General features: G+C 42.3%; 1 protein-coding gene across 3 annotated transcripts in view; it reads left to right on the top strand.

The window, feature by feature from the left end:
• Positions 1 to 24,210, top strand: part of PRXL2A (peroxiredoxin like 2A) — a 588,565-nt gene that overhangs the window by 256,148 nt on the left and 308,207 nt on the right. For all 3 annotated transcript variants that reach the window (XM_068255107.1, XM_068255108.1, XM_068255109.1), the window contains one exon: positions 11,789 to 11,880. In XM_068255107.1, the coding sequence (XP_068111208.1) occupies positions 11,789 to 11,880 (92 nt within the window). The remainder of the gene's footprint in view (positions 1 to 11,788; positions 11,881 to 24,210) is intronic.

Here is a 24,210-nt window from a genome sequence, read left to right as displayed (position 1 = left end):
TTCTCTTGCAATATACTCTAAAGAGCAAAATTGAATCCACATATGCTAGGTGGAGTACTGAAGATTTAGTCCTGACAGATCAAGATCGAGAAGAACTATTCGATACATATCATAAAACTGTTATTGCTTCTAGAGATAAGGTAACACAAATTAAGTGGTTGCATCAGATTTATTTTGCACCAACAAGATTAGCTAAGTTCAGTCCTCTAAATGATACCAGGGCCCATATGCAATTAATGTTTTCTCCTTAGTTTTCTCCTTGGTGATATTTTTAAAATTGTAAATAAAATGCCCTTTAAACCACTAGAAAGCAAGAAAATACTGATAAAAATTTTGATAGTACTTTCTCACCAATTTTTGGGTACCTTTTCAGTTGCAAAGTGTTGAAATATTATTTTAACTAGAAGATGAAAAAATATCTCCTAAGAGAAAACTCAGGAGAAAAAGTGAATTGCATATGGGCCCAGGTGTTTTAAATGCAAAACACAAGATACCGACTTCTTACATTGTGTTTGGTTTTGCCCCCTGGTACAGGATTATTGGAAATCTGTAGTACACTTCTTACAAACAAATCTGCGATTGCCTATATATCTTTCAATGTATCAATGTCTATTGGGTATACTTACTGAGGTGGTATGTTAAAAACACAAAAAGCAACTTATCAGGTTACTTTTCTTCTGTGCTAGAAAACTAATATTGACTAAATGGAAGTTATCTACTGTTCCATCTCTTAGGGAATGGAAAAATGTAATAAACTCTAATTTACCTATGTACAAATTGACGTATCAGGTCAGGGGACATCCTAATATTTTTGAAAAAATTTGAGGTAGATGGGTAGATAGCTCATCGACTGTTATTCCTGATTTGGATATTAATATAGCAGTATCTGATTTACATTTGTGAGACTAGATTCCTTATGTACAGGGAGTGCAGAATTATTAGGCAAGTGGTATTTTTGAGGAATAATTTTATTATTGAACAACAACCATGTTCTCAATGAACCCAAAAAACTCATTAATATCAAAGCTGAATATTTTTGAAAGTAGTTTTTAGTTTGTTTTTAGTTTTAGCTATTTTAGGGGGATATCGGAGTTTGCAGGTGACTATTACTGTGCATAATTATTAGACAACTTAACAAAAAACAAATCTATACCCATTTCAATTATTTATTTTTACCAGTGAAACCAATATAACATCTCAACATTCACAAATATACATTTCTGACATTCAAAAACAAAACAAAAACAAATCAGTGACCAATATAGCCACCTTTCCTTCCAAGGACACTCAAAAGCCTGCCATCCATGGATTCTGTCAGTGTTTTGATCTGTTCACCATCAACATTGCGTGCAGCAGCAACCACAGCCTCCCAGACACTGTTCAGAGAGGTGTACTCTTTTCCCTCCTTGTAAATCTCACATTTTATGATGGACCACAGGTTCTCAATGGGGTTCAGATCAGGTGAACAAGGAGGCCATGTCATTAGTTTTTCTTCTTTTATACCCTTTCTTGCCAGCCACGCTGTGGAGTACTTGGACGCGTGTGATGGAGCATTGTCCTGCATGAAAATCATGTTTTTCTTGAAGGATGCAGGCTTCTTCCTGTATCACTGCTTGAAGGTGTCTTCCAGAAACTGGCAGTAGGACTAGGAGTTATTATTATTATTATTATTATTATTATTTTATTATTTATATAGCGCCGACATATTACGCAGCGCTGTACAGTGAATTATAGATATCTTGTCACTAACTGTCCCTCGAAGGAGCTCACAATCTAATCCTTACCATTGCCATATGTCTATATTATGTAGTGTAAGTACTGTAGTCTAGGGCCAATTTTTTAGGGGAGGCCAATTAACTTATTCATATGTTTTTGGAATGTGGGAGGAAACCGGAGTGCCCGGAGGAAACCCACGCAGACACGGAGAGAACATACAAACTCTTTGCAGATAGTGCCCTGGCTGGGATTCGAACCAGGGACCCAGCGCTGCAAGGCGAGAGCGCTAACCACTACGTCACCGTGCTGCCCTTGAGTTAAGCTTGACTATATCCTCAACCCGAAAAGGCCCCACAAGCTCATCTTTGATACCAGCCCAAACCAGTACCTCCACCTTGCTGGCGTCTGAGTCGGTCTGGAACACTGTGCCCTTTACCAATCCAGCCATGGGCCCATCAAGACTCACTCTCATTTCATCAGTTCATAAAACCTTAGAAAAATCAGTCTTGAGATATTTCTTGGCCGAGTCTTGACGTTTCAGTTTGTGTGTCTTGTTCAGTGGTGGTCGTCTTTCAGCCTTTCTTACCTTGGCCATGTCTCTGAGTATTGCACACCTTGTGCTTTTGGGCACTCCAGTGATATTGCAGCTCTGAAATATGGCCAAACTGGTGGCAAGTGGCATCTTGGCAGCTGCACGCTTGACTTTTCTCAGTTCATGGGCAGTTATTTTGCGCCTTGGTTTTTCCACACACTTCTTGCGACCCTGTTGACTATTTTGAATGAAATGCTTGATTGTTCGATGATCACGCTTCAGAAGCTTTGCAATTTCAAGAGTGCTGCATCCCTTTGCAAGATATCTCACTATTTTTGACTTTTCTGAGTCTGTCAAGTCCTTCTTTTGACCCATTTTGCCAAAGGAAAGGAAGTTGCCTAATAATTATGCACACCTGATATAGGGTGTTGTCATTAGACCACACCCCTTCTCATTACAGAGATGCACATCACCTAATATGCTTAATTGGTAGTAGGCTTTCGATCCTATACAGCTTGGAGTAAGACAACATGCATAAAGAGGATGATGTGGTCAAAATACTCATTTGCCTAATAATTGTGCACTCCCTGTATATGTTAAGTTGTACTTAGGAAGATATAATTGGAAATACTTCTATGGACTTAAGAGTGTAAAAAGACCTTACTAATGTACTGGATTTCAAGGAAAATGTGAACTCTATTGATATGTGACAACGTTGGTTTCTCTTTGTTATGGTTATCATTTGTTTTTTATGCTTTAGCTCTTTTTTTGAGCAAAAAATCTATAAAAATTCTCTGTTAAAAAAAAAAAAAGAGGTAGAATCCTGGGATATATCAGGTAGCACGCCGGGGACTCTCTATGATGGAAGGGTAAAGGGACTCAAAAGAGGGAGTTTAAAAATAGCGCCCTTAGTCCGGGAGGATGAAGGACCATGGACATAGGGTTTTTGCATCCCACAGTCCCTAGAGTTTAAAGGTCCAAATAAATCTTGCCTAGTGAGAAGGGAAACCGTGATGGTAAAAGTGGGGGTTCCCATGACTCCTAAAGCTCAGGTAGTTACCCTGCCAGTGACTACCCAGGAACCCAACCTACCATCATGTGGGACACATCAAGTTGTAAAAAGTGGCCCTTTTCAGCTAAATCAACTGAGGAAGACTCCAGTTATCATGGAGCTCCAGCTTCAATTGATCACTTGGCAGATTAACTTAGAAGAGGGGGTAATATCTAATATCTACCCTAACTGCAGCACTGTCGCTGCCACCCTGGTACAGGCTTTTATGTCATGGGCACATTCCACAGGGAATAGTGTAGCCAGAAGAAGGTCCCAGGATTCAGCAGATTCAATCTTGGGAGGCATGGGTGCTGGAATGGGGGTAGCAACCAGTGTAGACATAGAAGGTATGACAGAGGTCATGCAACAATTAGGCACATTGGGACAACAGAATGTGGGTACCCAACATCATCTGAACTTGGTTTTGGAACAGTTAACGCACAACACCTACAGTGGGTTGCAAAAGTATTCGGCCCCATTGAAGTTTTCCACATTTTGTCATATTACTGCCATAAACATGAATCAATTTTATTGGAATTCCACATGAAAGACCAACACAAAGTGGTGTACACATGAGAAGTGGAACGAAAATCATACATCATTCCAAACATTTTTTACGAATAATTACGCACACCCCACTTTGCAGTTATTTATTTGTAAAATATGTTTGGAATGATGTATGATTTTCGATCCACTTCTCACATGTACACCATTTTGTATTGGTCTTTCACGTGGAATTCCAATAAAATTGATTCATGTTTGTGGCAGTAATGTGACAAAATGTGGAAAACTTCAAGGGGGCCGAATACTGTTGCAACCCACAATGTGTTAGAATGTCCCAGTCAAAGTCCAGATCTAAATCCAATCGAGAATCTGTGGCAAGATCTGAAAACTGCTGTTCACAAACTCTGTCCATCTAATCTGACTGAGCTGGAGCTGTTTTGCAAACAAGAATGGGCAAGGATTTCAGTCTCTAGATGTGCAAAGCTGGTAGAGACATACCCTAAAAGACTGGCAGCTGTAATTGCAGCAAAAGGTGGTTCTACAAAGTATTGACTCGGGGCCAAATAATTACGCACACCCCACTTTGCAGTTATTTATTTGTAAAAAATCTTTGGAATGATGTATGATTTTCGATCCACTTCTCACATGTACACCACTTTGTATTGGTCTTTCATGTGGAATTCCAATAAAATTGATGCATGTTTGTGGCAGTAATGTGACAAAATGTGGAAAACTTCAAGGGGGCCAAATACTTTTGCAACCCACTGTATAAAGTTCAAGAATACACTCAAAGGCACATTAAAATAATTCTTCAGAGGATGATTGCACATGATCGGGGTACTGCATGGGAAACAGCATGCCTGGCTATGCAGACCGAATTAACCGCGGGTTTTAAGATAATGGCTCAAGCCTTATCAGAAGGTAAAACTCCTTTACAACGGAGACTTGACAAGGAGCGGTTTATCGATTTTCCTGGGAAGGATCTTTTGCCTGGCTGCACCAAGATGTTTGGGTAAACAGGTGGAAAGGGTGCAATAATTCTTTATGCACCGCTACTTCCTTAGTTCCTACCGATGGAAAAACCCAGGTAGTTTTTCCAGTAGTATCACTGGGGACACCTGTTTCATTCACACACGTCTTAAACCATGACCTGAGAGGTCAACAGTTTTTGGTGCTAGACGGAGAGGTGAAACAAGTAGACGTGTCGTCACACTGGAAATTCTAAGATAAGTACCTGTGTTTGCCGGGGCAAGTCAGGTTCAGTGAGGAAGCATGCTGGCTCAATAGCACAGAATGCACAGCTGCCATTCAAAAGATCCATCCTAAAGCCAAACTAATATCTCCGGTGGCTGAAGGAAAAGTTTGTTTTTTAAACATGGTCTACTGACACATTCGTTGTACATTTTCATAATTGTTCCGACAAGTTTGATCTCACCAAGGGAACTGTGTGAGCAGAGATCCCATATGGATCCAGTCGTCGAGGTTTGACTACGTTATTCCTCAAATTGTTAAGAGAACTCTAAAGTTCAAAGCTCCACAGGAAGTGCCCATCCTGAGAGATAACACGCCATGGGACCGATGGGTACAGGTTTTGACACAAGACCACACTTTGTTACAAAGGTTAAACTAACAGAACACTGAACTAGAGGTGATATTTCACCATGATCAAGGAGATCTTAAAGAGGTTGAACACAAATACAATCAGGTGAGTTCCAGTCTGACCTGGTGGAAAAGGTTTCTGGCGATATTCCAGGGACACTCGGACTGGGCCTCAGCAGTTCAAAACTTTTTTCTACACTCACTGGTCGTAATTATTATTATTATTATTATTGTATTTATAAAGCGCCAACATATTACGCAGCGCTGTACAGTAGATAAATGGGTTAACATACAGGTAGAACATACGGAAACTCACAACAAAACAAGATCATGCAAATGATTTTATAACAATACAGTGTCATAGGTCAAAATAGAGACTGTTCGAGTCTACAAGAAGGGTGGTTGTGAGTAAGATTGCATAATCAAGCTGGATACATTAGGGAGGAGGGCCCTGCCAGAGGCTTACAATCTAAAGGGTGGGGTGGAGACAATAGGTGCGTCTTTTGAGAGGGGGTCTGACAGAACATATTATGGTGCTGGTGTAGGGGGTATGCGAGTGTGAAGAGGTGAGTCTTGAGAGCTTGTTTGAAGGTATTAAAGGTGGGGGCGAGTCTGACGGCTGGTGGGAGAGAGTTCCAGAGAGTAGGGGCAGCCCTGGTGAAGTCCTGCAATCGTGCGTGTGACTGAGTTATGCGAGGTGCGACTAGGCGCAGGTCATTGGTGGATCGGAGGGGGCGGGCTGGTATGTGCCTGTGGACCAGATAAGAGATGTAGGTCTGGCAGGTCTTGTGCACTGATTTGTAGGCCAAGCACTGAATTTTGAAATTGATCCTAAAGCTGATGGGGAGCCAGTGTAGTGCTTTACAGAGCGGAGTTGTAGAGGCGCTGTGGTGAGAAGAATGTATCAGTCTGGCTGCCGCATTCATTACCAATTTAAGTGGGTCAGTACGGTTAGAGGGGAGGCCAGATAAAAGAGAATTGCAGTAGTCTAGGCGGGAGATGACAAGGGCGTGGATAAGGAGTTTAGTGGTGTCAGGGGACAGGTAGGAGCGGATCTTGGAGATGTTGCGGAGGTGGAAGTTGCAGGATCTGGCAATACCTTGGATGTGGGCTGTAAAGGAAAGTTCAGAGTAATGATAGGGATTACAATCATATGCATCATTACACAAGTGAGTGTGTATGTGAAATTACACAAACAAATCAACATGGTTAAGAGATTAGTAAAAGATAAACAATCTAATAAGACAATATTTCCAAGCTAAGCTACATTATACACAAGGTTAGGTTTCTAGTTTTCAGCGGTACCTATGATGGTGCTGATTGTTTGAAGACATTTTTTTTAGAAGACTCCTGGCACTGCTCCTTTGCTTAACAGACAAACAAGTTTCACGTTTTCATGAACATGCAAGTTTGTAAGTGATATGCATGTGACGCAGATGCCGAGAGTTTGGTCAATAGGGACCTAGAAGTAGGGCATCCCCAGAGAGCCATGTTAAAAGGAGGCCAGGAGGTCTTGCTCTCTCTCCCAGGGACAACCACCTAGAGCAGAGAGAGTGTGTGAGCATGAGCATTGAAAAGTGAAACATAAAAACAGAATCATAGGTGCTGTTTGAACTATAGGTGATGGATCTGCAGATCAAGTCTTTTCAGGGGGGCTGTTAGAATTTAAGAATGATATGCTTGAATTCGGAGGCCCCAGTCACTTTACATAACTGGTTTAGTAAAAGGACTTGCTCTGCAGAGTGTCTCTTTAAGGAGAATTTCTCTTGGAAAGAAATAGAGGCATTTCCAGGGACGGATCTAGACCAAGTTGCGCCTGGGGCAAGGTCAGGTTTTGGCGCCTAAACTGCCGTTCCCCATCCAAATTTTGCCGCCTTTTTAAGAATTCAACAAACTGCGCCTGGGGCAAGAGACCCGCCTGTCCCCCCCCCAGATCCGTCCCTGGGCATTTCTGGATGTGCCATGTTCAGTAGAACATTGTGCTCTGGTTCTACAAGGTCAGAATAGATATCCAGCTGGAGATGTACAGACCTCCAGGCCTTTTGGGGTAAACATCAAGTGTTTTCATATTTCCTAAAGGTAAACAATAGCCAGGGAACAGAAAACAATGTTCTCCTAAGAACAAGGGAACAAGTCATTGGAAAATGACATTTTCCAGTGCATGCGCAGTAAAGATTGTGCTTGTCATGCTATCACGTGTACATATCAGCCAATAGCAGGTGATGGGTTATTGATCCATTCCTGCAGGGTGATGTCACATTTAACTCTTTAGTGGCAAGTATAAAATAGCCAACGTGGGCTCCAGAGCTCACTTCCAGTTTTCACCTTCTAGCTTCAGACTTTACTTCTAGTCATCTACCTGTATGCTTTGCTGTATATACAGTACAGACCAAAACCACATGTGGAAGTATAGTACATAGCCAAAAAGTGTGAAACAACTGAAAATATGTCATATTCTAGGTTCTTCAAAGTAGCAACCTTTTGCTTTGATTACTGCTTTGCACACTCTTTTGGTCTGTTCTGTACGCTAACTGCAACTAGCATAGATGTAGCATAAGAGAAAGCCTGGACAATTCACAAGGGATAGACCTAGAGCCGCAACGCTTAAGACCGACTGATTGCTTTGCTGAGGTAACGAAATATGTAACGAAGATAAGATTACTGCTTTATGAATAAAAACCTTAACGTTGGGCGACGTCTAAGCAGTCCTATCTTCTGTGCTGTTGCTTTGATGAGTGTCAAGTTATCACATGTTTTGTGATATGGTCCTGAACAAAGGTGTAGTGTTGTTGCCCATCGCAACCAACAAATATTTATTACACTGCGTTCCCATTCACTGATCTCCTCACTAATGGGTGGCAGCGAGAATGCGTGGGGGCGGGCGGTGGCCTTTCGTCGCAACATACTAACATCTACGTCCACGGGCAAGAACTGAAGTCCTGCAGGATGTAGATATACAGTCTTCAACCACAAGTGTTTAAAGTCAGTGGGGCTTGCCACAAGTGAATAGTTCACCAACATTTACAGTAGAATTTGTGAACGCGTTTACGAACGTGATATCGTGAGTGAAGACTTTTTTTTTTTTTTTCACTCTTTTTCATACATTATATCCAAAGCAAATGAAATACAGCTCCCTTAATGTGGCCATACACGCTTTTATTGCCACCTAGTGAGATCAATCCCTCTGTGATCTGAATCTGATTAGAGGGATCAAATCCATCCATACACTGCACACAGATTTTCAGCAAACTTCACTATCAGATCTAATAACCTCCCTGGTGGTAGCCCTGATTCAGGTGCGGGGCAGAAAAACGCAGCTCAGAGCGGTAACCCCCGAGCCTGACTTGTGGTAGCCTCGAGGAGCTCTCTGCAAAGCCTTCTGAGCAGCAGACATTGTCACTCACTTCCGCCAAGGTCCAGGCGCCGGCAGCCATTTTCCTTTCTGTCCTCCGAGGTTCTGCATCCCCCTGGTGAGATCACTGTTTGTTTGTCATGATGATAGACTGCAATCTCACTACAATGTTACAGCACCACCTGGAGAACAGAGGGAGAACTGCGGCACTGGATCCCAGGGAGGCGAGTCTGTGCATGGGACTGCTGCAGGCTCTCTAGCAGCATGCTTTTTTCCTGGTTTTAGGGTCTAAAATGGTGCAAAAAAAAAATTTGCACCGCTTTCAGACCCTAAAATCCGGAAATAAAATCTGCCATGGAGGTTAAACTGGAGTGTCACACTGTTCGATACAGTGTAATGCCCTCGCCGTGTCCAATTGAGTTACTGAAATTTTCTATCCGATTTGTAGCTTTAATCGTGTATTTATGTGTGGCTTAACTCACTGGTGTTACCTCCTTACACACTTCTCGGTCATGTGAACTCATGCAAAGCCACAAACCCCATATATAACCTTGTTGTAGTGTTGCCATGCACCATGCCAATCAACAGAATGGAAGGAGCTTTGTTGCTGTAACAGCCATGCCCCCACTAGTCAGCATTGGATGTATGGAAATTGTCATGGGAGGCCAGGCTGCTACAATATTGTGGTGATCATCATCTAGAAGTCCCAGTGTCAGATAATTGCTGAGAATTCAGGGGGCCAGAAATGGATTAAGATGAAATGGGGCCCTAAGTTAGAAGTTCAAAGGAATACTATCGATTCACATTTTTTTTCAATTGACACAGGAATTGTTTGGGAAGTGCTGCTAAGTACTGGTGTATACATTTTAGTAGCAACTTCTTTATTTACTGTTATCTAAATACATTCAAACTTTACGCCCCGTTCACATTACAAACGCGGACGGGCACGCATGCGGAACACAACGCGTACGAACGCACGCCATCCGCGTTTGTATGCGTTGCGTGGCTGATCCCATCACTGAAAAGTGAATGGGACAGCCACGCATTTTGGCAAAAAATGCGTGCAGCATGCGTTCCCTGACCGCACAGGTCCGGAACGCATGCAGTGTGAACATCAGACAGTGCACTCTATGCACTGTCTGATGTCGTGCGTGTCGGCCACCTGCACGCGTTTCCAAAACGCGGCTGGAAACGCGTGCAGTGTGACGCCAAAACTGACGGCTGACTGAGCCATGAGGAGAGGGGAAATTCCCCTCACACTTGATCAGTTAACTCTATGTGTAGCTTTGTGTGTGACAGAGAAGAGAGCTCCCAACAGCTGCAGCTCCTGTGTCCTGTGTTTCTGACTGACCTGTCTGAAGAGAGCAGAGGAAATGTAACTAATTCTCACAGCTTTCAGAGTTTTCAGAGTTTGCTTTCAGAGTTTGATATGTTTGAAATTTGCTTTCTGTAGTCTGATATGCAACTTTGGCTGTGCATTGAAGCAGACACCCCTTCTGCAATTGATTTGCCCCAATATAGCTAAATCCTACCTTCAATAAATTACAGTTTTTGCCTCTGATATTTAACATGAAAAGTAGGAAAATGTTTACACAGCTACTTAGACATTATTTGCACACTGTCATTTTAGAACACTTGGGTATCGATAGTATTCCTTTAAGTAAGATTTGGTGGGGACTGGCATCCACCAGACCCCTAGATTCTCTTCAGGCCCTAGGCAACTGCTTAGGATTTGCATTGTAGATGATCCGGCTCTACAGGGTGCTCTTGTAAATATAAAATAACAAATATTCCAGATGGGGCTTACGCTTACGGCTACGTGCACTTTCTTTTTTTTTCAGTGTGACAAGGTATTAATTTTGCACAACTGAATATAAATGATCTGTGGTTGTGTTCTGCTTTAAATATTTAATTCTCAGCTAAAGCTCTATGCTAACAATGTGGGTAATCTCCCTTTAGACTTGGTAGTCTTATGTTTAACCACAGACTACATTTAAAATGAGTTTTATTTTTGTGTGAAGACTGGAAAATCTATAAATGCAAACATTCATCATCACTTAAGTACTAGTTCAGTGACTACTCTTTCTTTGGTATTTGCCCAAGGGGGATCTTGAAGCTATGCTACTTATGAATACATGAGGAACTTAAAAACATAGCACGCAATTATGTACTGTTTGAAGTCCTGTATTTCTGTACACCTGCGTGATTAAATTGGTACATTTTATGTATGGGTGCTTACAGGTTTATTCACTGTGAGCACTGGCATACAAAGAATGCTGGTTGTACAATGCCCAGAGCAGCAGCATCTGCCAAAAGGTGGCTATAATCACTACGTGCATGGCTTCATTTGCACATGGTGAATAAGAATGAGCATTATCTTGTAAGTAAACCTAAAAAAAGACATTTACACAAAAAGAACTTGAACACTGTAGAATGCTGTTTCTATAGTCTGACATCAGTGTTATTATTTTTATTGTTATTTATTTACATAACATTAACCTATTCTGCTTTTTAGAGTACATGGTCTTGTCACTAACTGTCCCTCAGAGGAGCTCACTTCCCATGCTATAGTCATAGTCTAATTTCCCCTAGCACAGTGTAAGCCCAGGTTTGGGGGTAACCAACTAATTAACATATCTGCATGATTCTGAGATGTGAGCTCAAATGGGGGTGCCCAGAGGAATACCATTCAAATGTGAGCACAGATGGTGTCCTGCCCCAGGTTTCAATCTGGGACCTTTAATGTTATTTACCTCTCTCCTCTGTACCTCATGCTTCTTTATACTTTTGTGAACCTCAAGCCTTTTTTCAAATGTGTCTCATTCTACTACTGTGCAATTTGAATCTCATGCTCTGCAGAGAGCTGAGGGCCTACTTGCATAGATCATTTGACTAATGTTTTCACATGGAGATGTAGATAGTTAATGGCCTTGTAAGTGTTCAATTAATATACTGTCTGTGATAGACAGCATTGCTTTCACTTTTGAACTTGGAGTTGGGTTTTAAACTTTTTTTTTCTTTTTTACCCCTGCAGAGTCAAGGACCTTCAAAGCCAAAGAACTGTGGGAGAAGAATGGTGCTGTGATCATGGTTGTACGAAGACCTGGATGTTTTTTATGCAGAGAGGTAGCTGATTGATTAGTAAACAACACTTATCATATTTATATTACTTTGTTTTTTTGTGTTTTAACCTAGCAAAATTTAGTTAATCTTTGGAACACAGGAAAGATTATAAATATTAGATGATTCCTATTACTTCCTACACATTAAAGCAAGTTCTGCACTGCTTAAACTACATGTAACTCATATCATAGATCTGATTATTTTAATAAGTCATTGCCTAGGTATTTATAGCTAAAAGGAACAGAGACTTGCAGATAGGAGTTTACTACTGTATTTGTCAGTCTAGATGTTAAAAAGAATAACAGCCTCCTGCCCTGCCCTAAACGGAATTAAAGAGAAACTCCAACCAAGAATTGAGCTTTATCCCAATCAGTAGCTGATACCCCCTTTTACATGAGAAATCTATTCCTTTTCACAAACAGACCATCAGGGGCGCTTTTATGACTGATATTGTTGTGAAACCCCTCCCACAAGAAACTCTGAGGACCGTGGTACTCTTGGCAGTTTCCTGTCTGTGAACCTTGTTGCATTGTGGGAAATAGCTATTTACACCTGTTTCCAACTGCCAAAAAGCATGCAGCAGCTACATCACCTGCCAACAGTAAACATGTCACCATGTAATAAATGTCAGAATGTAAAACAGGGATTTAAAAGATTTTACAATGGGCAAACACTGACTAAATCATTTATACATAATTATTGTCAAAATGAAGTACTTTTTTATTACATTATTTTCACTGGAGTTCCTCTTTAAGGTAGAATCCGCACACTCCAACAGGTGAATTCCAAAATGTTTATTTAGGAGGGGGGGGCGTTCCACCAGCCTTACTGAATGGAAGTGTGACAGACAACTCTTCTCTCCAGAGAATCTACTGTGGCTCATAACGATGCCTCAAATCCCAGAAACAGCTAGTGAAGCAGAGGAAAACGTTATGGAGGTGGGTTTGAATTAAAAGAGGAAGAAATGTCTCTCCAAACTGAAGAAAATCACTGAGTTTTTCAGTGAACAAGCAGGGCAGAGGTAGCCACAGTACAGCTGCAGGGAGGGGTGGGGGAGGGTTCTGAGGAAGGATCAGCAGGCTATTTGCATCACTGTACGCAGCTGTGAAAATGAATCAACAGGCAGCTCTTCTCCCTCACCGAGGGAGGCTGGTAATAAATTCTCCAACTGCTTCTAAGCAGGTAGGATTTTTTTTGCTTTTTTTCCCAAAAGATTTTTATTGAAGATTTAAACGCATTTACATAGTATAATGCATCCGAAGGAGGTGTAGAAGATCAGATATAAAATTTTACATTGTTGACATTGTTGAAATCCAGTACACAGATACCTTCGGAATGAGCAACAGTTACATAAGCATGAACAAAAACATAAACCTAACTGCAACCATGTGATTGGGGTTGCAGAAGATAACTACCACATCAACTATTATAGCTGTGATATTTAAACACAGATGAAAAATGTATGAAAAAGAGAGAAGATATCTGCCCACTAGGCAGGAAAACTAAGTATTTTAGTAACTACATCACATGAGATCAAATCTACACTAAGTAAACATTAATAATGTGTAATGATCCTGTATAAACACCTCTAGAATTAGCTATAATCAGATAGTTATAGAAGTTTGGGGACAAACAAGCTACTTAAAGTTGCCGGCTGCAGGCGCATGACCTGATTTCAACATCATCATGCACAACAAAATTCTTCAGACCAGTTATTGATACTGAGCTAAACATTGATCTAAATAAGTGCCTGTAACATTGTATGTTCAGCAGTACTTTTAAAATCAACCTATTGTGCCCAAGTGATAGTGAATTTGTGTATCCTATCTAACTTTACTGCTCTTTGTTCTTCCATAGTGTAGATTAATTCAACCTTTGCCAACCATTCCTTCATAGAAGGGATCCTTGTTGATTTCCACCACCGGATAATCAGTACTTTAGCAGCATTGAAGAGATAGATCAAAAGGAATTCTTGTATGTTCTAATGGACATGTCATTATGATGGAGGAGCATTGCTAATTTGTTGAAAGGCACATGAAATGATGATATTTTGATAGACCATTTATGGACTTGCTTCCAAAAACCAACAATTTTAGGGCACTCCCACCAAATATGTTCATATGTAGCTGGGAGTGGTCACAATGCCAACAATTGGCTGGGTAGTCAGGAAGGATTTTAATCTAGGGTCTTATGCCACCTGTTTAAAATTTTGTAATTAGCCTCTTAAATAGAAGAGTTCAAGGAGCATTTGTAGGTCAGTATGAAGATTTTTTCCCAATCCAGCTCCTTAATTTCATTTTCCACTGATTTTTCCCATTTGTCTGTGAAGGGTAATGGTGTCTCTGGATTCAAATTTTCCATGGCCTTACACATCAAAGAAACAGTGTGGGGTACTGAATCACCATCTTGACCCATCTCCTCAAAGCCAGTCAGGGATCCGCACAAATATTGCTTATTAAGAGAGCTGCTAATGTAGCTGCAAACTTGACGAAAGGGCCACGAGGGGATTTTGAATTCTTGGTGTGTGTCTACTATTTTACCTTTCACAACAAATTGACAGGCTTCAAATTCTGGGTTGAAAGTATCTTCCTTGCAAAATAGACCCTCTACACCTGGACCGAAATCTGTTTTGAAGGCCAAGCTTGTGAGGGGGGGGGGGGCTTTTTACAGAAGAGAGTTTGAATAGTTTGCAAGCCCTTTGAAAAGTTAGTAGCATACTTTGAATCAGAGAAAATTCCTGTATTATGGATTTCGCAACAGGGTTGTAAATCCATGGAACACATCTCACCGGTAGTCTCAAAAACTGTTTATCAAGGCTTACCCACAATTTCGCTTTACTGTGGCATGACCAGTCAACAATCCTGGTAAGCAGACAGGCCATATGTTACCTATCAAAATTTGGAAGTGCCCCCCTCTTTGTTTAGGCAGGTATAGAACGTGTCTGTAGACCCTGGGTGCAGACTTATTCCAAATGAATAGACCAACCCTGCGCTGAAGCCCCTGTAGAAATTGTTTGAGGAGTTGGTTTGGGATGGCCTGAAATGGATATAAAATGCATGGAAGAACGTTCATTTTGATTACCGCTATTCGGCCACACCATGACATTGTAAATGCCTCCCATCTTTTTAAGTCTGCAAAAATCACTGTCTGGATGGCCAAGAAATTCAACTTGAAGAGCAAACCAATATCATTGGAAAGTTTAACTCCCAGATAAGTAATTACTCCCTCACTGCATTTGAATGGTAAAGAATGCTTTAGGTCCTGAACTAAAGCTGAAGGGATTGTCATGTTGAGAATCTCAGATTTAGACAGGTTTTTGAAATTAGACAGGAAATTTATATTCTGTAAAAGCATCAATCACGGCTTTCATTGAAGTTTTAGGATTGGTCATAAATAATAAAATATCCGCAAATGCTGCGATTTTGAAGCATAAGCTTCCTACTGTTATGCCTTGAATAGACCCATTTCTGTTGATATGTCTAATGAAAGGTTCCAATGTCAAAATGAAAATTAAAGGAGACAGGGGGCAGCCTTGGCGCGTGCCATTTTTGAGGGAGAAGGACTCAGAGAGACATTTTTTCACCTTGATTTGAGCCATTGGGTTTGAATAGAGTGATAGAATCTTCTGTTTCATAATATCTCCAACATTGATATAGCTCAATGTCTCTTCCATAAAATCCCATGCTACTATGGCGAAGGCTTTCTCCACGTCCACAGAGAGGAGAAGGCCTTCGACCTTTCGCTTAGTGATAAATTCTGTCAGTGTGATGGCTTTTGTTGTGTTATCCCTTTTTGTTGTGTTATCCCTGGCTTCCCGGCCAGGGACAACACTAACCTGGTCTTTACCTATAAGGGCCGGAATAACCTGAAGCAGACGATTAGCAATAACCTTGCTAAAAAGTTTTGTATCCACATTGAGCAAGGAAATTGGTCTGTAGTTAGTGCAAACCGTGACATTTTTCCCTTTTTAGGTAATATAGTGATATGGGCTGCTTGCATTTCAGTCGGTAGAGGTTTATCAGTTAAGATTTCATTAAATAGGGCTGTCAGATGGGGTACTAGATCAAGTTTAAAAGCTTTGCAATAGGCCCCAGAGAAACCGTCTGGGTCAGGGCTCTTGTTGGGTTTCAGGGATTTGATGGCTGCTAGAGCCTCATCCGATTGAAAGGTCTCACCCCACTCCTCAATTACTTGTGTATTAATCTTAGGCATGCCTGAACTATTTAGGAATTCACATATCATTCTTCTGTGTTCTATCAGATCTACCCCCAATCAAAGTGTAATCGGATTTCAGAGAGTAGAGCTCTGAGTAGAATTCTACAAACCTTTTTTGCAATGTCAGGGGTCCTCTGAAGTAAGGTCCCTCCTTTATTGCGGATTGCTATGTCTCCCCAGTCTGATTCTCCCTCAATGCTCTAGCCAGGCACTTCCCAGGTTTGTTGCATGCCTCAAAAAAATATTTGTATTCAAAGGGAATTCTGACTGAAATTGTCTATCAAGTGCTTTATTAATTAGAAGCCTAACTTATTTAAGTCTAGTTAAATGATCCTTTGAAGCATTTGCTTTAATCAAACATTCTAACTGACCGAGTTCTTCAAATAAGGAGTCTGTTTCACTTTTTCTTTCCTCAATCTGGATTGCTCTTCAAGTAGAATGCCTCTGATAGTGCATTTATGTGCCAACCATACTGAAGACCTGCTGACATCAGGTGATGTTAGTAGCGAAAAATTCATCCAGTTCTATCTTTATCTTTATTTGAACCCCTGGTTCAACTAGAATTTGAGCTGGAAACCTCCAAATGAAATCTCTTTACTGCTTATTTCCTAATGCTAATGTAAGCACAATTTGGGAATAATCTGACCTTGTATTTGGTTCAATTGATGTGGAAAGAAATTTAGAAAGAACTTGTGCGAGAAATAGGTAGTCTATTCTTGTTGATTTATTATGTAAGGCTGACCAAAAAGTAAAGTCTTGTTCAGACGGGTGACTCGCTCTCCACGTATCAACAAGTCCAAGCAAGGCAAGGTTATGCTTGATTCTGTTCAGGACCTTGTATCTCATGGGAGAGCGACCATCTGAGGTATCAAGATTGGGATACTTTCTTTCATGAAACAGACCTTGAGACGAGTACTTCCTCTGTATTGTCATATGTTCATTTCTGTGTGGACATCATCACTGTCAACAAAAGAATTATGATTTACCCAAATCATAAACCATGGATAACAAAAGGACTCAAGGAACTTCTAAAGAATAGAAACAAAGCTTTTAAAATACAGGACAAAGAAGCATATTCTTCAGCCTGAGCACGTCTGAAAAAAGGCATACGAAATGCAAAACTTAAATACAAACAAAGGATTGAGGAAAACTTTGAAAATGACTCAAACCCAAAGAGGATGTGGCAAAGCATTCAACTATTCACAGATTACAAAAAGAAGAATAGCACTCAATATACACTGGACAATAACATCCCCAGCCTAGCAGAGGAACTTAACAACTTCTTTGCTAGATTTCAAAAAGACAACAATCGGCCTCCAGTCAACTTTGGGCCCACTACAGACTCACAGCCTTTAATCCTTCACATACATGAAGTGCAGCAAGCACTCGCAAATATCAACACCAGGAAAGCTGCAGGTCCTGATGGTGTGCAAGGACGTGTGCTCCAGGCCTGTGCTGGTCAACTAGCAAAAGTTTTTACACAAATATTCAACCTCTCTCTGTTCTTGGGTGTAGTCCCATCATGCCTTAAATCTACAACCATTGTGCCAGTCCCAAAAAATCCTAGGATAACCTGTCTTAATGATTATCGACCAGTTGCTCTAACCCCTGTCATCGCCAAGTGCTTTGAATGACTGGTAGCCACACACATCAAGGCCTCCATCTCAGCAAATCTAGATCAACACCAGTTTGCTTACCGAACAAATAGATCGACTGAGGACGCCATCTGTGTAGCTGTCCATGCTGTCCTCTCACACCAGGAAAAGCCCAACTCCTATGTTAGGATGCTCTTTGTTGACTACAGCTCAGCATTTAACACCATTGTACCTAGCCAGCTGACCAAGAAACTCCATGCACTAGGTCTTGCTCCCTCCATATGTACTTGGTTATTGGACTTCCTTACTAATCGCCCTCAAACTGTCAGACTAGGAAAACCGACATCTTCCACCCTTACCCTGAGCACTGGCGTGCCACAGGGCTGTGTATTAAGCCCTCTCCTCTATTCACTTTTCACCCATGACTGCCAGCCTATCCATACCTCAAACATAATTGTTAAAGAGAATCTGTATTGTTAAAATCGCAGAAAAGTAAACATACCAGTGCGTTAGGGGACATCTCTTATTACCCTCTGTCACAATTTCGCCGTTCCCCGCCGCATTACAAGTTTGTTTATAAACAAACAAAATGGCCACCAAAACAGGAAGTAGGTTGATGTACAGTATGTCCACACATACAAAATACATCCAAACACAAGCAGGCTGTATACACCCTTCCCTTTGAATCTCAAGAGATCATTTGTGTGTTTCTTTCCCCTTTCTGCTCTCATGCACTGAAGTTTCAGGCTGCTCTTTTCTTCCTGCAAACAGCTTTGCCCTTGTCTGAATTTCCTCAGTATGTGAAAGCCCAGCCAGTTCAGCGGAGGATTTATCCAGCTTGTAAAAGATAAGAGAGCAGAGAGAAGCTGCACTAATCTAAATATCACACAGGCAGTGTGCAGAGAGGGGCCTGAAAGGGGAAGTTCATAGCAGAACCACAACACTGAAGAACTTGGCAGCCTTCCAGACACAGGCCGACAAGTCTGACAGGGGAAAGATACATTGATTTATTACAGAGACTGTGATAGCAGAAAGTGTTGCAGTAAGCCAGAACACATTAGAATAGCTTTTGGAACTTGTAGGATGATAAAAAACAGGATGCAATTTTTGTTACGGAGTCTCTTTAAGTTTGCAGATGATACGACTGTCATTGGGCTTATATCAGACAATGAGGAAGCTGCATACAGAGAAGAAGTTAGGAACCTGAATGCATGGTGCGACATTAACAACCTGTTATTAAATACAAAGCAGACCAAAGAAATTATTCTGGACTTTAGGACCACCAAAAAGACCACTCACCTACCGCTAATGATCAATGCAGAGGCTGTGGAGAGAGGTTCCAGCTTCACATTTTTGGGAGTCACCATCGCAGAGAACCTGTCCTGGGCTGACAATGCTTTAGCTCTAACAGGCAAAGCACAACAACGCCTCTACTTTCTGAGAAAACTAAGGAGCGCTAACCTCCCACAGAAGCTGCTGGTTAATTTCTACAGATGCACTATAGAAAGCGTTCTGACCAATTGCATGACGGCCTGGTACAACAGCTGCACGAAGGCTACTAGAGAAGCCCTGCAGCGAGTTGTTAAAACAGCAGACGCCATTATTGGCACTGAACTACCATCACTGGAACTTTTGTATAATACTCGCAGCGTGAGAAGGGCCAAAAACATTATCAAGGACAACACTCACCCTGGAAATGCCTTGTTTGAGCTCCTTCCATCAGGTAAACGTTTTAGATCAATCCGCACACACACAAACAGACTGAAAGACAGCTTTTTCCCCTCCGCCATAAACTTGATAAACTCTGAATCCTCTCTGAAATAAATAACACTGTGTACAAATAGTTTAAACATCTGTAATACCTGGCATACTTGTATAATTTCTTCTCTTCCTTGTTACTATCACTATGTTCCCTATATGCACCGTGGGGTTGTCATGAAAAGTAATTTCGTTGTGTTACACAATGACAATAAAGTGAATTGAATTGAATTGAATTGAAGTATCTGATTCAACGCAATCTCCTCCCACTAGCAGCATACCCTGGGAGAATGTCAGCAAGCGGTCAGGAATGGTTGTCATAAAAGTCGCTTGGCCTGTATTGGGCACATAAATGTTACCTATAGTGACTGGAGTATTATTGAGAAGGCCTTTCAGAAAGATAAATCTACCCTCCTCATCAATTATACTGTCCCATAGTTCCAAAGTAACTCTTCGTGAAATGATCACTGTGACCCCTTTCACCTTGCCTTCTGGAGCTGTGGCATTATATACCAATGGGTACCCTTTATCGCTCAAATTGGGAGACCTGCCTCTTTGAAAATTAGTTTCCTGGATTAGCAGAATTTCACAATAATATCTATTTGCTTCTGAGAGGATCTACTTTCTTTTAAAGGGGGAATTTAGCCCTTGGGCATTTATGGACAGTATCGAAACCTTCTCTTTACTTGCCATGATTAGAGTGCACCTGCAGCTAAAACCTGTATATTCAATATCAAAGGCACTATGGGTCTTTGTATAGGTGAACCTAGATGGCTTCACGAAATTGATCTCTGGGCCTATGGAAAATCTTAACAATTTTCAAGGGCAGCTAGATATTACAACCACAAGTTGGTGTATTTACAGAGTAGAGAAGGAAAATCACGTCTACAAAAGACTGTATAAAAGTGGCAAAGCTGTGATGTGTCTTGGGTGGGGGGGGAAGTGGTAGCACTTGCCAAGTACAGTGTTGTACACCTAGCACTTCAACGGGAAGTGAAATGGTGTAGCGAACACTGCAAACAAAAAAGCATTGAAATATAAAAGGAGTTGTTCACTAGAATGGAAAAGGTATGGACACAGACACCACCACAGTAACCTAATAAGTCACTTACATAAAACTATATAATGACAAAATAAGAAATTAAATTCAGTAAATCCTCATTGGTTTGTAGGCTTCTGACAAAAGGAAAGCTGCTGATGTTATCTTAATAGCGATAAGATAAGGGAGGGTAGGAAATAGCATAGGTGCACAAATCTACCCTGATCTAATGAACCATGGCGTAAGGCCATCTAGGTTGCCTAAAGGGGCCCATACACTTAATGATTTTCCCGCTGATATACAGCAGATTCGATCACCGTGATCGAATTTGCTGTGAAATCGTTGCGCAAACGCAAACAATTGATTTCTGTCCGAAATTAATAGTTCCCGTTGATTCCCATCGAGCCGTCCATGCGGAAGATAGTGGTGTTCGAATGACCGACGCAATACAGCGGCAATACATTACCTGTTCCGCCGACGGATGTCACCGCTGTCACCACTATCTTCTTCTCCGCTGGGTTCTGAATTCCGGACCGGCTGGATTCACTGAACTTCCTGTCCTGGCAGGAAGTTTAAACAGTAGAGTGGACGTAAGTGCTGGGTCTAAAGGACCGCTGTCAGCCGATTGGCTGACCAGCGGCGGGGCTACGCGGCGATCGCGTCACTGGTGATACGATCTGCCTCCACCAATAGGCTCCGCCCACCTGGCGCGATAATCCGCCGGCCGTACGGGAGCGCCGGCGGGTTATTAACTCCTCGATCACCGCATACAAAGTGTATAATACGCTTTGTAATGTATACAAAGCATATTATACAGGCTGCCTCCTGCCCTGCTGCTCCCAGTGATCGAGGGACCACCAGGGCAGGCTGCAGCCACCCTAGTCTGCACTCAAACACACATCCTGCCCCTTGATCGCCCACAGCACCCATCAGACCGCCCCCCTGCCCACCCCTCAGACCACAGTTTGCACCCAATCACCCCCCTAATCCCCCATCAACCACACTCCGTCAAAGCTAGATTTCAGATCGGGTCCTAAACTGCCCCCTGGGGGCTCCTGATCACCCCCCACACCCCAGCCCCGCCCCCTGTGTACTGTATACATCTATCCTCCCCTGTACTCACCCACTGATCACCTGTCAATCACCCATCAATCACCCCCTGTCACCACCTGTCACTGCTACCCATCAGATCAGACCCTAATGTGCCCCTTGGGCACCCATTTACCCGCCCACCCCCTTAGAACGCCCTCGCCCCCCCCCCAGACCGATCCCCCTGTGTGCTGTATACATCCATTCTCCCCTGTAATCACCCACTGATCACCTGTCAATCACTCATCAATCACCCCCTGTCACTGCCACCCATCAGATCAGACCCTAACCTGCCTCTTACGGGCATCTGATCACCCACCCACACCATCAAATCGCCCGCAGACCCACCCTCAGTTCACCTCCAGTGCATTGTTTACATCTATTATCCCCTCTAAATCACCCACTGATCACCCATCAATCACTCCCTGTTACCACCCGTCACTGCTACCCATCAGATCAGACCCCTATCTGCCCCTTAGGCACCCAATCATCCACCCACACCCTCAGAACGCCCTCAGACCCCAGCCCTGATCACCTCGCCAGTGCATTGCTTGCATCTATTCCCCCTTCTAATCACACCTTGAGACACCCATCAATCACCTCCTGTCACCCCCTAGCACACCTACCCATCAGATCATGCCCTAATTTACCCCGTGTGGGCTCCTGATCACTCGGCCAAACCCTCAGATCCCCCTCAGACCCCCTTCCGATCACCTCCCCAGTGCATTGATTGCATCTATTCTCCCCTCGAGACACACATCAATTACCTCCTGTCACCCCCTAGCACTCCTATCCATCAGATCAGGCCCTAATCTGCCCTCTGTGGGCTTCTGATCACCCGGCCAAACCCTCACCCGCCCCACCGCAGTGACAGAAATTTTTTTTTCTCATCACTGCTAGTCTCTACGACTTAATTGTGGCTGAGACGAACCGTTATGCCACACGATACGCAACCGCCAATCCAAGAGGCTACCATGCCCAGCCTTTTCGGTGGAAACCACTCCCAAGTTTCCGAACGTAACACTTTTTGGGGCCTTCTCCTTAACATGGATCTAGTCAAAAAGAATGTATTGCGGTCTTATTGGTCTATACACCCAATACATCACATGCCCATGTTCTCTGCTGCCATGTCCAGGTCACGATTTGAGAACTTCCTGCACTTCAGTGCCAATACAACCTGTCATCTAAGAGGCCACCCTGCTTATGACCGGTTACACAAAATTCGGCCCCGCAAAATTTGTAGATGCATATACCCCTGAACAGTCATTTTGAGGCATTTGGTTTCCATACTACTCCTCACGATTTTGGGCCCCTAAAATGCCAGGGCAGTATAGGAACCCCACCACGTGACCCGATTTTAGAAAGAAGACACCCCAAGGTATTCCGTTAGGAGTATGGTGAGTTCATAGAAGATTTTATTTTTTGTCACAAGTTAGAGGAAAATGACACTTTGTGAAAAAAAAAAACAATAAAAATCAATTTACGCTAGCTTGTGACAAAAAATAAAATCTTCTATGAACGCACCATACTCCTAACGGAATACCTTGGGGGTGTCTTCTTTCTAAAATGGGGTCACTTGTGGGGTTCCTATACTGCCCTGGCATTTTAGGGGCAGATATTTCTCCCACCCAGCATGGGTATGTGTAAAAATACACCCCAAAACACATTATACTACTTTTCCTGAGTACGGCGATACCACATGTGACATTTTTTTCAGCCTAGGTGCGCTAAGGGGCCCAACGTCCTATTCACAGGTCATTTTGAGGCATTTGGTTTCTAGACTACTCCTCACGGTTTAGGACCCCTAAAATGCCAGGGCAGTATAGGAGCCCCACAAGTGACCCCATTTTAGAAAGAAGACACCCCAAGGTATTCTGTTAGTAGTATGGTGAGTTCATAGAAGATTTTATTTTTTTGTCACAAGTTAGTGGGAAATGACACTTTGTGAAAAAAAACAATAAAAATCAATTTCCGCTAACTTGTGACAAAAAAAATCTTCTATGAACTCACCATACTCCTAACAGAATACCTTGGGGTGTCTTCTTTCTAAAATGGGGTCACTTGTGGGGTTCCTGTACTGCCCTGGCATTTTAGGGGCCCTAAACCGTGAGGAGTAGTCTTGAAACCAAATGTCTCAAAATGACCTGTGAAATCCTAAAGGTACTCATTGGACTTTGGGCCCTTTAGCGCAGTTAGGGTACAAAAAAGTGCCACACATGTGGTATCGCCATACTCAGGAGAAGTAGTATAATGTGTTTTGGGGTGTATTTTTATACATACCCATGCTGGGTGGGAGAAATCTCTCTGTAATCCATTTGTGTGTAAAAAAAAAATAAAATAAAAAAAATTGTCATTTACAGAGATATTTCTCCCACCCAGCATGGGTATGTGTAAAAAATACACCCCAAAACACATTATACTACTTCTCCTGAGTACGGCAATACTACATGTGTGGCACTTTTTTGCAGCCTAACTGCGCTAAGGGGCCCAAAGTCCAATGAGCACCTTTAGGCTTTACAGAGGTGCTTACAATTTAGCACCCCCTAAAATGCCAGGACAGTAAACACACCCCACAAATGACTCCATTTTGGAAAGTAGACACTTCAAGGTATTCAGAGAGGGGCATGGTGAGTCCGT

Source organism: Hyperolius riggenbachi, chromosome 10 (genome assembly GCF_040937935.1).
Source record: "Hyperolius riggenbachi isolate aHypRig1 chromosome 10, aHypRig1.pri, whole genome shotgun sequence".
NCBI lineage: Eukaryota > Metazoa > Chordata > Amphibia > Anura > Hyperoliidae > Hyperolius > Hyperolius riggenbachi.
The sequence above is the reverse complement of the archived record's forward strand: the minus strand, read 5'-3'. Positions and strand labels throughout refer to the sequence as shown.